This window comes from Haemorhous mexicanus, chromosome 12 (genome assembly GCF_027477595.1).
Source record: "Haemorhous mexicanus isolate bHaeMex1 chromosome 12, bHaeMex1.pri, whole genome shotgun sequence".
Lineage (NCBI taxonomy): Eukaryota > Metazoa > Chordata > Aves > Passeriformes > Fringillidae > Haemorhous > Haemorhous mexicanus.
Window position 1 is genome coordinate 16,122,356 of NC_082352.1, and position 15,185 is coordinate 16,137,540.

At 39.9% G+C, this 15,185-nt stretch overlaps 1 protein-coding gene across 2 annotated transcripts in view; it reads right to left on the reverse strand.

Annotated features, from left to right (window-relative positions):
* RSPRY1 (ring finger and SPRY domain containing 1) overlaps nucleotides 1-15,185 on the reverse strand; it is a 37,107-nt gene that overhangs the window by 10,810 nt on the left and 11,112 nt on the right. The window contains exons 3-11 of one of the 2 annotated variants that reach the window (XM_059857336.1): nucleotides 13,687-14,181; nucleotides 10,695-10,747; nucleotides 9,158-9,270; nucleotides 6,463-6,589; nucleotides 5,024-5,082; nucleotides 4,618-4,684; nucleotides 3,853-3,984; nucleotides 2,454-2,569; nucleotides 1,672-1,815 (exon numbers count right to left, since the gene is read on the reverse strand). In XM_059857336.1, coding sequence (XP_059713319.1) covers nucleotides 1,672-1,815; nucleotides 2,454-2,569; nucleotides 3,853-3,984; nucleotides 4,618-4,684; nucleotides 5,024-5,082; nucleotides 6,463-6,589; nucleotides 9,158-9,270; nucleotides 10,695-10,747; nucleotides 13,687-14,033 — 1,158 coding nt within the window. In that variant the 5' untranslated portion in view covers nucleotides 14,034-14,181. Of the gene's footprint in view, nucleotides 1-1,671; nucleotides 1,816-2,453; nucleotides 2,570-3,852; nucleotides 3,985-4,617; nucleotides 4,685-5,023; nucleotides 5,083-6,462; nucleotides 6,590-9,157; nucleotides 9,271-10,694; nucleotides 10,748-13,682; nucleotides 14,182-15,185 lie in introns of those variants that run through there. The other variant, XM_059857337.1, reaches the window with a different exon arrangement.

Below are 15,185 nucleotides of genomic sequence, written 5' to 3' on the forward strand. Positions count from 1 at the left end.
GGAATGTGCTCAGCACAGGTCTGCATGATAGTTTTGTTCAGTTGGTTGTTTTTTATTTTGTGTATGGTTAGTAATTTTTCTTTTACTTAAATCACCTGTCATTTTCCTGATAACAGTGTGGGCCTGGACTTTGGATTTGATAGAGAGGTATGTGCAGTTTATACATCACGAGAAGACAATTCTATTTCCATGAATAATTAGAAGAAATGGAGCAAGACCTCTGAACTCACAGGAATACCTAGGTTAAATGGTTAGAGATGCTACTCCTGCATTCCCATTTGGTTTCTTGCCACTTGGTCTTTGTTTAATCGCCTTAATGTATTTATTTCATACCCCCACAATCAATATTTACTCATATGTATGTATTTGGCCTATCTTCATATTAACTTCTGTATTTAACTCAGCTTTAGAATGACTTTAATTACCAGAAATGAGCAGGTTTAACTGCTTATCTCTACATTAAATATATAATTCTTCTTCTAAAATAAGTTCCAAGTAGGAACAGAAAGCCATGCAATTACAATACTAAAGAATGGCTACAGATGAATTTCTCACTCATGCTTAGCCAGTAGAAGTGTCAACTTGAAACCCCAGCACTGTTTCCATTCTCAGCACTAAGCTAGGCCTGACATCTCTTTTGTCCTAAAATTCTAGCTCACACTGCAATGAACTTTAATGGTCATTTGGAAGGCTGGTAACATGGAAAATTAACTCTATGCTGAGGTAGGAAAGGTTTTTGGGTAGTAATCATTACTCTTTCTTATTATGGAAATACTGAAACAAGTTATATCATAGCATAAGAAACATACAAAGTTTCTAACAGCCATGCAGAGTTACCACGAAGAAAGAAGGCCTAGTGACATCTCCATGATGACGGATTATGTTTGGACTTCATGTGCACATGGCACATTTTGCTTTAATGCTAGCAAGTACATAATCTTACAAGTAAACAGTAGGAAGAAAAATACTTAGAACTAAGAATAAGATACAAAATTATCTGGATGAGAAAGACAGTAAAGCAAGCTATAAAACAAGACAGCAGACTTGTTCTGTACTTTCAGGAAAAGGCAAGAAGGTAGAGAGTTTAATATTTTTTTAATCCTTATTTTTAAGTAAAAAGAAGCTTTTGCATTCCAAGACTGTCCCATATTGCTGCTACCACCAAGTCCAATGATACCATGTTATCCCAGAGTGAATTTGAGTTATTTCCCTTGTGAAATTTAATTTAATAGGAAAATGTGTTAGAGAGGATGAGGAAATGGCTGCTTGGTGACCTGTGTAAAGGATAGTGTATGAGAAACTGCTGTTCCTGGTGACTTATTGTTTGCTTCCAAAAACAGAGAGTAACTACTGTTATCTAAAGAATTTCCAAGAGATTATGCTGCACAAAATAAATAAGTTCCCTATGGTTTTCACACAACAGCCAGCAGAAAACAAACTGTCTCTGCTGCAGCTCTGCATGACTTAGGTGAACAGTGTCAGTCTGTAGCAATAACTGACTTCTCTTGTACCAGCAAATTCAGCAAAACCAGCTCTTCACGGACACAGAATAATTGAAGGAAACAAGTGCTCAGTTACAACCACACAATAACCAGAGCTATTTTCACAGATGCTGTAAGAAGGAAAATGCTGAGGTTACATCACCAGCTCAGTGATATTACAGGTACTCACATGGTTGAGAAATTTGCTGTCTTTGGTTGCCCATCCTATCTGCATCACTCCTGAAGTAATGACAGTGACTTCATAGTACCAGACTCCAGAGTCGACACAGAACGTGCATCTCACGCTTTCAAAGGATGAGGCATCACATCGCGCCTACCAAAACCAGACAGAAACCCATTGGCTCCACAAATCACCACCCAAAGCCAGGGGCTCCACAAATCACCACCCAAACAAACACCTTCCTGCCCTGCTTCAAGTTTCTTGAGTATAAGAATATACCAGCAATTTTAGAGGCATTTCAGACAAAGTGACCTCTCTTTATAGCAGTAGTTGTCACACAAACTAGTGAGTAGGCAAGACTAAAAATTGGTAAGTGGTTAAGCCACAGGCAGAAAAAAAAAAAAAAAAAAGGCAGAAAGTTGACAGAAACAACGTAAAGATTTAAAGACTAAGACAGCCAAGAGAGGAAACTCTAAAATTTTTAGAAGGAGTTAGAGAGGAAGGAAAAACCACACGTGGCTGAGACAAAAATCTGACTGCTGTGAGCTTTTCTTAAGAGTCCTCCTCACTTGCCTGAAGTTTTGGGGCACAGGAATTACTTCAGTGTGAACATTTCTACAACTGAGATCAGTGAAGTGATGTTACAACCCTTTGATGACAAAGCAAGTTTTCTGTACAAAGCTGGCAGACAACATGGATTCATTCTACAAAATCACAGGAGCAAGTGCAAAGCAAAACCTGCCTTTTTCTTCACCCTCTTTTTCAGGCTGAATACATGAAACAATTCCTACCTCTAATCCATGTGGTGAGATCTTCAGGTATTCACTGACATCATTGCTGTTCAGCATGGCCCTAATGTTGGTCAAGTCAACCTTCTCATATGTAAACTGCCTGCCTTCTTTTAAAACTGGAGAAAAAAAAAATCCCAACCAGTGTTAGTTACTGCTGCTGCAAAACTTGGTTTTAAACATTTCATACAATGACAATCTCTCTAGGATCCAGGTAGTTTTTGGCATAACTGAAAGAAACACTGACATTTTGCCTGCATGAAAACAACTTTCAATAGAGTGCGTATTAAATACCCTCCAAACATGAAAGCATGACCTGTGCCTCTGACTAGAGCTCCCACAATCTAATTAGTACTTGCAGGAAACCCACAGGCAAATGGAAGGCATCCAAGTTCACACCAAGATGCCACTGCTTCAGGATTTACCATTGCATTTGTATATTCAGTGGGCAGAGTTTTTCTGATTCATTGTAGTAGAAACAGATTTGGCTTAGGAAGAAGGGGAAAACAAGGATTTAAAGGTTTCTACCATCTCATTTTTAGGTGATGAACTTGAACTGAACCAAAGCAGCTCCCTCTCTCCCTGCTTGCCTTTCTACATGGAAGGATCAGAAGCATTTATTCCTCTGGCCAGGTGTCAAATTGGTGACACATACATGTTAATTTACAAGTGAAAGATCTTATCTGAGGACCCTTCATATAACTCAAACTTGCTACAACACTTACACAGACACTTACTAAACACAGCTGACACTGGCTTTCCATAAGCTGACTAAAGCCCCTAAAGCCCAACAGACCTTTTACCCAAATTTATCTAAAAGGCATTAGAAAATACAAGGTCATTAGAGGTGCTGCACCCTTGAAATCACAACTAAACAAGCAAATTCAGTGGATTTTTAATAATCCAAAAGATCGACCTAGAGCAGTGCTTTGCCAAACAATTTTTTAATTTTGATCACAAAATCAAAAAGTATATCTAATTTAAAAAGTCTTCAGTAATTCTTTGTGCCAGTGGGGAATGACCACAGGAGTGGCCATCACCAGGACATGTCAGCAACCCAGAGGTTCCACAGAGACAGAGCTGCACTGCTGAGCCACTCAGCAAATTGGCTGAAGTGTGGGTTACAGGAAATTGGTGCAAAGAATTTTCACTGCAGCTCCACATGCAGAGTAGAAGCCACTTCCTTTCAAAAACATCTTCCTTGCCAAAATTTTCGTTCCACACCATTACACTGGATATATTTGTTGGTGTGGTTTTTTGGGCTTCGTTTTCTTTTTCAAGGAGATATTACAAACGCAGCCAGGTACACTAAGTGCTCATAAAAAATGAACACAAAAGGAGTCCTCCATCTCTTTGGAAGAGTGATTACTATTTAATTAATCCATCCCTTTGTTATACCTACACAGATTGTCTAAACTCCACTGGGCACAGAATCCAACCTGGCGTTTTAAGAAGTCGGGGTTATCTGTCCATTTCTCCAGCAGGACCAGCTGGTCGCTAATGCACGATTCAGAAACTGTCATTTTATTTTCACCTGCAATTTAAGGGGAAAGAGTAATTGCTATCAGCTAGGGATAAGTTAAAAATAATAACATCCTACAAATGCAGCAGAAATCTCTACACACATCTAAACCTCAATATTACAAGTATGAAAATGTTTCCCCAAGCAGAATTATCTTCATTCAGATTTACCATTCTCAGTATGGAACTTCATCATCAAGAGACTGATCACAGCTGTTCTCCATCTCCCAAATACTGATTGATTTCTTTTCAAGTAGCAAAGGTCTCATGTCATAAGTCATTATGTAGTAATTTCTCAGATGAGAAGGCCAGTTTCAGCAAATCTCTTAAGGGTTTATGAGTCAGGAAGTCATTAAAGCAAAAAAATATTTTTTCCTGCCTACAAGCTCTCAGTGCTGTTGCTGTTGTCCAGCTTTAATACAGATTTATGTCAGTGACAAAGGCCTTGTGTCACAAATCCTTCTACAGCAATTTCTAACAGGGAAAATAAGTTTCAGCACGTATCTCAGGGGTTTTGAGGGGAAGAGGGATGTCACTAGAGCAATAAATACCAATGCAGGCTCTCATGCTCACAAGTGATCAGGCAAAGCAAGTGACAATAATGCAGAAGCCATGGTGTTAAGAGCAGTACCAGGCCAATACTCACTTGTTTGTGCAAACTTCTCCAGTGCTATTAGTGCAAAAAGCATCACTGTTGGGTGGGACTGGAAGTTCTAAACATGGGCAATAAGAAAAAGTTTATTAATAAATATCCAGTATAGACAGACAAGAAGAGCTGTAAGTCAAATGTTCAAAGGAGCCTCCAAAATTCCTGTATTCCACCCTCCTGTGGAGATACAGAAAGATCAGGCTACCCAGAGCCTCGTTCCAGTGATTTCTTAATATCTCCAAGGATGGAGATCCCACAGGCTCTGGAATTTCAGCTTTTTGTAACATACACTGCCAATATTTAGCAGACATTACTTCAACTTTTCACAATAATAATAATAATAATAATAATAGCATTCTAATTGCTAAGTATGGATACATGCAGAAAGATCAAAGACACTTACCAAGCTGTGAAGTAAATATTCCAATATGCCTGGGCTGAGCAAGCCTATGCTTGCAGGACCTGCAAAAACATCAGGAATGAAATCCTTCCATGGGAAGTACCACATACCCATCAGCACAGAGCTTTTAAACACAAGGTAACAAATTAAAGAACACCAAACAACTTCACAGCAAAGCAAAACTATAATATAAAACAATTATTATTGTTTCTAGTAAAATACTTGGTGCACATTTAATAATTACACAGTTACTGGCACATTACAGTCCTGTTCAGTTCACTGCTCTAAGTGGCTACAGAGTTCCAGCTAGAGATTCTGCAGTAAGACTACAGCAGCCTCCACTCAGCATTTTCATGCTCTTTACTTTTGAAAAAAGACTGTCTCCCCTTCACTTTCAGAGTCAATGTGTAAAGACCAGCTCCATCTTGGCAGTAGCCCAAAATGAGCAAAACTGAGCACCTGAAACAGCCAGCTTGAGAGTTAATTACACAGCTTGCAGCAGCACCAGAGCCAGCAGCCAATTTAAAATGGAAAAGCCCTGAAATAGTGTCCACTTAATCAAGAGAGAGACATGAGGGAATCAAACTCTGGCATCTACAAACTCTTAAGAACTTGCAGTGGGTTCCAACACTTCATTAACAAATTTGTTGCCTGAGCTGACACAATGAGATTTGTGTCCACTAAGATAGAAGTAGATACAGTATAGCTCATTTTGACTTAGTATCATACAGTAGAAGTACTACAGTACAAAAACACTTCTAGATCTTGGGTTTTTTTTTTCCACAGAAATACAGTAACTGGGTTTTAATAACCATTAGGTGACATCAGACAATCACTTTTTTCCCCTCTATTCCCTGTCCACTTTCAAAAAAGGAGTAAAAAAACTAGATACAAAAGAGATCACCAGCAGGAGGGAAGCTTAACCATCAGTTTACAGCTGTGTACTAGGTAGGAATGACAGAATAAAAATTCTATATGAAGTCACCTTAAAATAGAATCTCAGCAATTTTCTTTTCAGCAACACAGAGAAGAATCTTTACAGCTATCTACAATAGAATAGGACATGTCTACTGGAAAAAGCATATTTATTTTTAATTTCTATACAGCCTCCAAGACCATTAACTTGATATTCCTGCCTACACTCTAGAGAATGTGTCCTCAGTAATTCACAGCCAGAGTGGGTCTGCAGAAGAGACTGATTACCAGTTCTAAGGCAATATAACCACCAGTGATCCCCAATCACTAACCACATATCAGAAGGATTTGTCAATGGCTCATTCAGACACTTGCATCAACCAGATTCTGTCACACCTGGTACTCCTGGGATGCAGAACATTATTGAGCTCTCAGCAAACACTTCTGCCCTGTGCATGGTGGGTGCTAAAGCAGAAGGTGTTGCAGAGAGCCAAGTGCCAGCTGCGAGGAGAAGGCCAGGGCTTTACCTGCTAATTTCTCTGCCAAGCAGCCGAGCACTGCGGTCGTGTTCCGGTGCTTGGCAGGGTGACAAGAGTCCTGGCAAGCAGCAGCTCCACTCAAGTTTAATATTTCTGTTAACTTCTGTAATGCATCCTGCAAAAGAAAAAATCAGAAATCTCTTCAATGTTACTGACAGTTACCTCCTAATTCAGTATCTTAAAACCAGATTGTTTTTACACTTTACTAAAGTCAACATCATATTACAGACAGCATGGGGTGGTTATCTTCTAAGATAAGGTAATGAAGGACAGATAAGAAGAAAAGTTCAACAGACCCAAGAGTTGTAACTTTAAAATTACCACCAGACTGTTGGTTGTTGTGATCAACAGCTCAGGACACTTCTGGACATACCTAAGTGAGCTCCCCAAGGCAAGAGGAACCAATTAGCACATATGGCACCACTGCCATCTGACCTATTTCCAGTGTCCTAAAACTCACACCCTTTTCAAAAGAAAAGGGCTGTTTCAGATTTTAGATTTCAGGACTAAAGAGACATGCCCCTTCCCCAAAAAGCCCACATTCCCATCATAAATTTAGGATGTTGTCAGTTTTACATGATGTTAATCTGTATTCTTGAGAGCCTAAGTGGTTTTCTGCAGTCACACAAATTTAGGAAGTAACCAAGGAGGGTAATAAAGCTAAAATGCCATGCTTTGTTCAGGCAGTGTGGTATGAATACAATTCCAGATAGGTCTAGAGCATTCTCTGCATTTTCAGGGTAGTTAGGGGTTAATCTAGAGCCAGAACAAGTCATCCCACGGGGAGAACCCCACCCTGAAAAGTTCCAAATCCTCCTCAACTTTCCAGCCTTCATGAAAGTTTCAGCTGATTCAGATTGAAACTGCATAATCTCAGGCAAGGATCTAATTAGAATAGAAGAACTCCTCATATTGAAGTCATCAGCAGCCATTTGGAGGAAAAATGAGCACTGCTCAAGTTGAATAGATGTGTTTTTTTGAACTGTGTTCTGAGCCACATTTGAATCAGTTGACTGTGCTTGAGTCTGAGGTCTGTACAGAGATCACACTGAAAAGTAGTTATATTCTTAAAAGGAAAGCCACAAAAACAGAACTGATGAACAGGACTGAGCTAAGTGGAAAGAACAGAGAAAGAAGAAAGAATGACTGAGCAACAGACTTGGGATGGAAAGGACTCACTAAAATTAGACTCTTGACATACTGATACTGCTTTTAGCTGTTATTAGAACTGTCAGAGAGATCAAGTATTTTGAGTTAAATAAAGACTTTACAGAATAAACAGTTTACTGCACTGCCCTTTTAACTTTATGGACTTTATAGCCTGCAAAACCAGAAAATAAAATGCAGTATACTGCTGTTCTCCAGCTGTCATGGAAGTGAGGCATTTACTTAAAATCCCTAAGATAAAAAACTTAAACTGTATAGAAAGGAAATGAACAGCAGCACACACTTTCTAAGGCTGCATGTGGCCAGCAGACCCCACAGCTGCAGCTCCTTGTGCAGCAAAGAAGCTACACAGGAAAAAAACCACTGTGCCCCCCAGAAAAACAAGCACCTCATTCCTTGTCTTGATAAGGTCAACTATTTTATAGCAAACTCCTTAACAGTATCCAAATGAAAGTCACTTGGCTTTTGAAAAACAAATCATTTGATTGCTGAGGACACTGTAGAGCCAAACAAAAAAACCCAAAATCACTCTCCCTATGTGCATTCACAGTGGTCTCTATTTCCTGATTTCTTTTTTAAAGCAGACAAAGTTTCTAGTCATAGTTTTGTTTTCAAAATAACTCAGCAGTCTGTGAGAGTATAATACATTTCTCTTGTTTAAAAGTCTCAAATAACTTTAATCAATAGCCTAGAGGAAACAGACCCACTTCAGGTAGTTTGAGAGCTTGATGAGTTCTCCAGCCACTGATGCAACCAGCTCTTTGTATCCCTAACAACACCAATGGAAGACTAAAATTGGCAGCATCAGGAGCTTGAGAAACAAAAGCAATGATGTGATCATCAGTTTCTGAAGAAATGAGATAATGACAAACATTTGAAGACAGACAAGTTCTCTGTACAAACATCATGTTTAGCATCCTTAAGCACCTGAGGCTTTCAGTTACACACCTGCACCAACATAGCATGAACACCTCAGGTCATCTTTCTGCCCAAAACCAGATTAGTGGCCAGTAAAACAAAAGGATTCTTATTTGCCAAAACCATATATAGGTATTTCATAGTTGAAAAATGTAATTTGTTTAGCTTAACACACCCTTTTGCATTGCATTCCTCATGTGTAGGGCAGGAACAAATTCAAAAGTGACTTGTAAACGTGCAGCTTTGCAAATGAGAGAACAAAAGGGCAGAACCAGGGCAGCTTCTGCAGCACCTGCACACCTTCCCTGCACAGTGTAAGTACCACACAGCCGGAGAGAGTGGCAGGAAAAGCAGCCAAAACCCAAGGCTCTCTGGTTCCTTCTCCATGGATCAAATTTACCTTTTTTTGGGGAATACTCCTACCATTAATTAGCATTTAGACACCAAGCCACCCCAAACTACTTGAAGTTAAATGTTACACCCATTTTCTGAACCACTATCAGTCTTGCATCACCGGTGAAAGGCACTCAAAGGGATCCTGGGTGTGGCAACCACAAGTAACAGACATTCAAGATAAATGCATCTGCTTTTGACTCACTTTTGTTGGCAGAGGACATTCATCAAGTAGTAACGTTATAACAGCTGGTCCCAGGGGATCTTCTAATGGAATAACTCTAATTAAAGATTGAACAACTTCCAACCAGCCTTCATCTGTCAACCACAAAACAGAAGTCACACTCAGAATTAACAGTGCAATTCAGAAGTATTTAAAGTACACCCCTAAATGTGAACTGAAAAATCCTCAAAATTACCCAGTGAGCTTAGAGATAGCAGGAAAAACAGTTTGCTTTTTACACCACTGTCTTACTTTGCAGCAGTTTAGAAGTTTAAATTCAAAAAAGAAAAAGTTTACAGCAGCTTGGGTAATAGGGAACACCTGTATGGTTTGGAGAAGAGTCTTGCCCAGGCCAGAGCATCCTTTAGTTCCTACTACTATTAGGAAGGAATACTCATGGTGGTATGGACAAGTACTTTGCTCTAGTGTGATACTCAGAGTTCAGCAGCCAATGTCAACTCTTAAGTGGTAAATGCTACATACACAATGACACTCAGAAAATAATTTCTTTTAACCAGAATCAGATCCCTCTTTCTGAGTTCCCTGAAGTAATAGAGAGTAACAGAGAAACTCTGTTTTTTTTCCCATGCCTGCTGCTCTAAAGAATGTTTGTTTTCCTAAGGAGCAGCTCTCACTGTTGAATGAGTAGACAAGAGCTTTTACTTGCAAGCAAACATCCACTAAGAAGATGCTAAACTACTGATAAAGTAAACAGATTTGGATGTACAAGAAAACAGCTCCCTTAGAAATGAAGACAATCTGTGTCTGTATACAGGTGAGTGAGGTTGAAGAAGCAGTATTCCCTACAACAACAACACAGCAGTAATATATTGGGGGTTATGTTAGCACCTTCCCCTGAAAAACATTTTATTGAATTGCTGTAATATCTAACCAGATTAACTTATTTTAATACAGAAATATATTTTCTAAGACAATTATCAACACTACTACGTAGAGAGGTAAAAATTCAACTAAACCAGAAGTTTTGTTGAAGTCTTAAGCTGGGAGAATTTCTCCTACTGTAACAAAGATGAAACAGCCCCTGCTTGTCCTGCAGGAACACTTAGGGACAGGGTTGGGACAAGTACAAAGTAAAGCAGAGGTCTCAGGTCAGCAAGCCCCAAACCAAGGGAACGTGCTCTGTGCTGACACTGGAGCACACAGGCTTGGCCCACATCAGGTACAGGTATAGGATGCTCCTGCTCAACTGCAAACAGCCACTCTTGGTGGCCTAGGGTTTAATGCCACTACAGTGCTTGTGGCCATACACTGTCTGCTTCTGGGGATTTCACGTGGGAACTTGAACTGAATTCATACAAACTCAGGCCAATGCATGAGCTCAGTGAATCTCTGAAGAGCAGAACTTTGTTCTGGTTCCCACATCCCCAGAGCTACACCACACCCCAACACACCCAGCTGAGGTGCATTTTTCATTGCAAAGAAAAGAGGGGCTTGGGGTTTGTTTTGTTTCTTTTGCTTGTGAGTCACAACTGAAATGCCCAACACAATGCCTTGATACCTGTTTCTGCCATTTCATGCAACGTGATCATTGAATAAGGAGGCTCCTGGTCACTGAAAGAGATATTACACAGGTCAAAATTTATGCACAATCATTAGCATGATACAATGAATAAAGTGATTACTCACAGACAGAAAACAAATCCAGTAACCATTTAACAAAAGGAAGTTACACAGGCTGCAGATTGCTAATGTAATTTTCAGATCTGAAACACAGATGGGATTTGAGCCTCTCTCTGGCTCAACATCAACATCTGCATGTCTGCAACAGCTGACAAGTGAAATTGTGATCCACATCTGCATGTCTAAGAGCTGAACATAATGCCTAGATTTGGTGCTGTTCATTAGCAGGTTCCTTGTAGTACCTAATGAGGCCCTGCATGTCAGAGGTCACAAAGTGAACCCAGAGCAGTGCACAAGGGGCACCACTTCAATAGGATTTTTTTTTCTCAGAAATTCTCTGCTAAATATATAAATATTTAAAAACCACCACAAAACCTGAATGGGAAGGCACCTAACAGCATCATAGTCTTCAACAAGAGTTGTTAAAAGAAACAATTAAGGCAGTTTAACAGAAAATATTTCATCCAAGCCATTTTCCAACATGAAAATCACAAGAAGTTCAATAGATCAGATCCACAGTCCAGTTTGCTGGAGTAAGGGCAGAGCTATGGACACATGTGTGTATTGAGCAGGCACTGCCAGTGAAAGTACCTAAAGCAAGACCCCAAAGTCCTGTTCAGTAAGCACCTCTAGGTCCAGACAAAGCTTATCCAGCAGCATGTCCTAAAATACTTTATTCAGTGCTCCTTAGGCACTGGGAACTAACCCCAGGCTTAGACTTTATGTTCCACACTCACTCTATCACACAGCTCTGAAAAGAAATTGGAGATGTGAAATACAGAGGAATTTTAGAAAATTTTAACAGACATTACTTATAGAGATAATAAAACTACCTAATTTGAGAGATTAATCATAAAGAAGAGAAAAATCTCAGCATTGATGGCAGGTATATGACATAAATACATATATTTCTTTTCTTATAAAAAGGTGAGCACATTCTTAAATATTTCCACAAGAAAATGCTAAAGTCCAGTTTAAAGCATTTTTATATTGCCACAACATTTGAAACAAATAGCTGGGTCGTTTTTTTAACTCAAGGTATCTTCACCTTTCTTCTGGAAAGTAATCTGCCCAGAAGAACAAAAGTGCAGTTTTGCAGCCAGAATTACACCAGGAGAAAGGATAAAAAGATTCAAAGAAATGAGAAAAAAACCCCAACAAAAATTCCCAACCATAAGTAGAAGTAAAGGCTACAATAAAAAAACATGACATTTTTATCTGCAAGATTTCTGATTTTGTCACGAGTAGCAGCTTCTCACAGTACTGGCACTGAGCACAGGACAATCCTGTCCCACTGATTTGCCATTTTAACCACTTAATTTCCAACATCCCCTCCAGGACACACCTTCCTCATTTTGAAACAAAAGAGCCATTTTGGTAATTTCTTAATTTGCAAGGCAGCTTTTCATATTAGCCTCAAAATACAGAAATTATCCTTCTGAGTTTATGAAATTAAACTTCTAGGAAGCAGCTATCTCTAGATAGGAGAGAAAAAAAAATCAGTTGTCAGATATGTTTTAGGTCAGAACTTTGAGATTTGATAAAACCAAACACAACAACAAGAAAAAAAAATTAGCCCCAACAAAAAACAAACAAATAGCAAACAGGGAAAGCAATGATTAATTCCTTATCACAGTGCATTTTACTGTAGTGTGTATAAAAGCCCCCATAAAAATACAGCAGCTTCAGGAATTCATCAGAAACAGGATTCCATGGGCAGTGAAATAACCATGCTTATTGTTTCTCAGTAGCATAGGAAAGTGCTTACAAGATTACAAAACTGATTGCAAGACCCACAGGAACAGGATCGACTGCGCACAGAAGTGTTGTGAAACAGCTTAAGGAGCTGAACTTGAGGGAAAGGGCATGTGAGACTGGGCAGAGAAGTTAAAAAACATTTGCCGTGATTTGAAGACAGAGCACAAAATAAAACCTGTTAAAAACCAAGAAAACACGTACCTTAGACTTAAATGTTCATGAAAAACGTCAGTCCTGATATTTTCACTTAAAGCCTTTGACAGCAGGAAGGCAAACTCCTTCTCTGCAGGCACAATCCAGAGCTGATGCAGGTATATGAATCAAGGCTCACTTATTTTGAGTCTCATCCATCTAAAACTCAAACCCCAGCTGTCAGGCTGGAATAGTGTCTTTCCTTCAGTTCTGGTCTTTCCAATTCCTAGCCTGCACCTAACCCAAAAGGTGTTGAGCTGACTTAACCCATCATTTTAAGGTCCTTTTAAAGCTTTGTAGAAAGCAACACAAAACCAAAAAAAGACCAAAAAATGGATGAGCCCATAAATATCCCCCACGCCCTTAATGGATGCTTTGAGCATGCCAGGAATGCAATACTGGGATTGTGAGTTGGGCAGGCACAACATGTGATCTTGAAAAAGTAGTCAGACTCACAACTGGAAAGAAAACCTCAGTCTGTTTATCCAGGCTAACAAAGATCAAAGCTCCCTATTTTGCTTCACCATTTCCAAAGAAGTAAAATCCAGCCTGCAAACAGAAAACTGCACAACAACCAATTTTTAGAACAGAAGTTCCCAGCCTCTGGAGCATTTATTGCTTCCTAAACTGTGTATCTGTGCCAGGTAAGAAATCCTGAGCACACTCCTCATCCCACATGGGTGTAGGCCCATACAGGAACTGTGAGAAAGCTCCTCAGCTCCTGGAAGAGTCTGTACCTGGGCACTCAGGAGCTACTTCTATTACCTAGGAAAGGTGTTCCTCTCCTAAGCCTCCAGATGGAAACACGCAGCTGCTCCAGGGAGGGTCAGGTGTAGATCCGTGAGAGGCTGGAGCCACAGTTTGAGAGGAGACAAGAACATTTTCATTCATGTTGAATTACTCCTTGAGGAGGTACTTACTTATCTACCAACGTCCGAATTACAGCCAGTGTGTCAAGCACCAGCCCATCCACATTCTGTTTTTTCCTCCTTGGTTCATGAGGCCCTCGACCCCTCCTGGGTGGACGGACAGGGTCCCTTGGGTGGCTCCTTGCTTCAGGGATGTGTGTCCTGCTGTGCTCTGTTTGCCGGCCCTGAGAGGTCCCGTTGTCCTCGGCTCCGCTGTCGTCACGGCAAACACACGAGTTTCCCATGCTGCCAGCCCCCAAGGCTCCCAGGAAACGGGGAATGTGGTGCTCTAGAGTCAACAGCAGAGCTTGGAAAAGGCTTCTGCTAGCATAGAACACAACCAAAGCAACTACAATCATCTAGGAAGTTTTAAGAGAAGTGTTTGTGCGATCCCGGATTGTGATCTTTTTGCATCTTAAACGCTGCTACCAGCTGGAATGAGTGGGAAGTTGGAGACAGTTGCTGACAGAATCACTTAAAACACACATTGGTCATCCAGAAGGAGGTCTGAAAAAGCAAACATAGAACAAGAGTCAGTGTTACTACTGCTAGAAAACAACAGAAGAATTCCTATTTCAGTAAACACCACTAGTTCTGGTGAATAAAGCAGCTAAGGAACACAAGGCTTTACCTGAACTCTATTGTGGGGAAAGGGAAAGGAAAGAAGAGGAAGAAGAGGAAGTTCCCCTGGTAAGGAGCTCTCACCCATGCACCATTCCTTTCTGCACTACCTATTTCCTCCCAGCTCCTTCATGGCTTTTGGACGCAGAGGAACAAGTTTGCTGGTAAATGTCCCACACTGCTACCCTTTAAATACTAAGTATCAACAAACCAGTTTCATCTGCCCTTTACAGAGACAAATGGCTTATGCCACCCCAATAAAGGATGTACACTTCAGGTTCTCATTTCACATCAGGAACATATAAACCAGATAAAATTGTAAAGAACTAATCTTACAGCTATGGTTTATCTCAACAAACAGTAGATTTAACAGAGAACCATTTGGTCCACCTGTGCACAAACACACTTTTTTGGAACATGCCTACATCTCCTGTATTTTCACCTAAAGAAACACCAACACTGAATTAAACAGGAATTATAGACACCATTTTAATGCCTTACAAATCTAACTGGGATTTTGAAATGGGTGCTGTGTGCCTGTTTGGATCTAGTGTCAAACCAATCTCCCGTTTTTGGGAACAAAGATTAATTCATTCTTCTCTTCTTCATTCAAACGGTTTGGATCACATACAGGCCCAGTAGTAACTGAGACCACAAGGCAATCTCTCCAAATAATTAACTTGAAAATGCAAGAGAAAAAGGATTCAAAGCCCCATTTCATAACAAATTATGCTTCAAGGCATAGAGCATATTTCTATAGAACATTACTTAAAGTCTCAGGTAATATAAAACCCTACAAAAGATGTAATTTCACTACTTACACACTTCAGGCATGTCAGAATAAGTAAGTAATTTTTATCCTTTGAAGAATCAAGCTTATCATTTACACT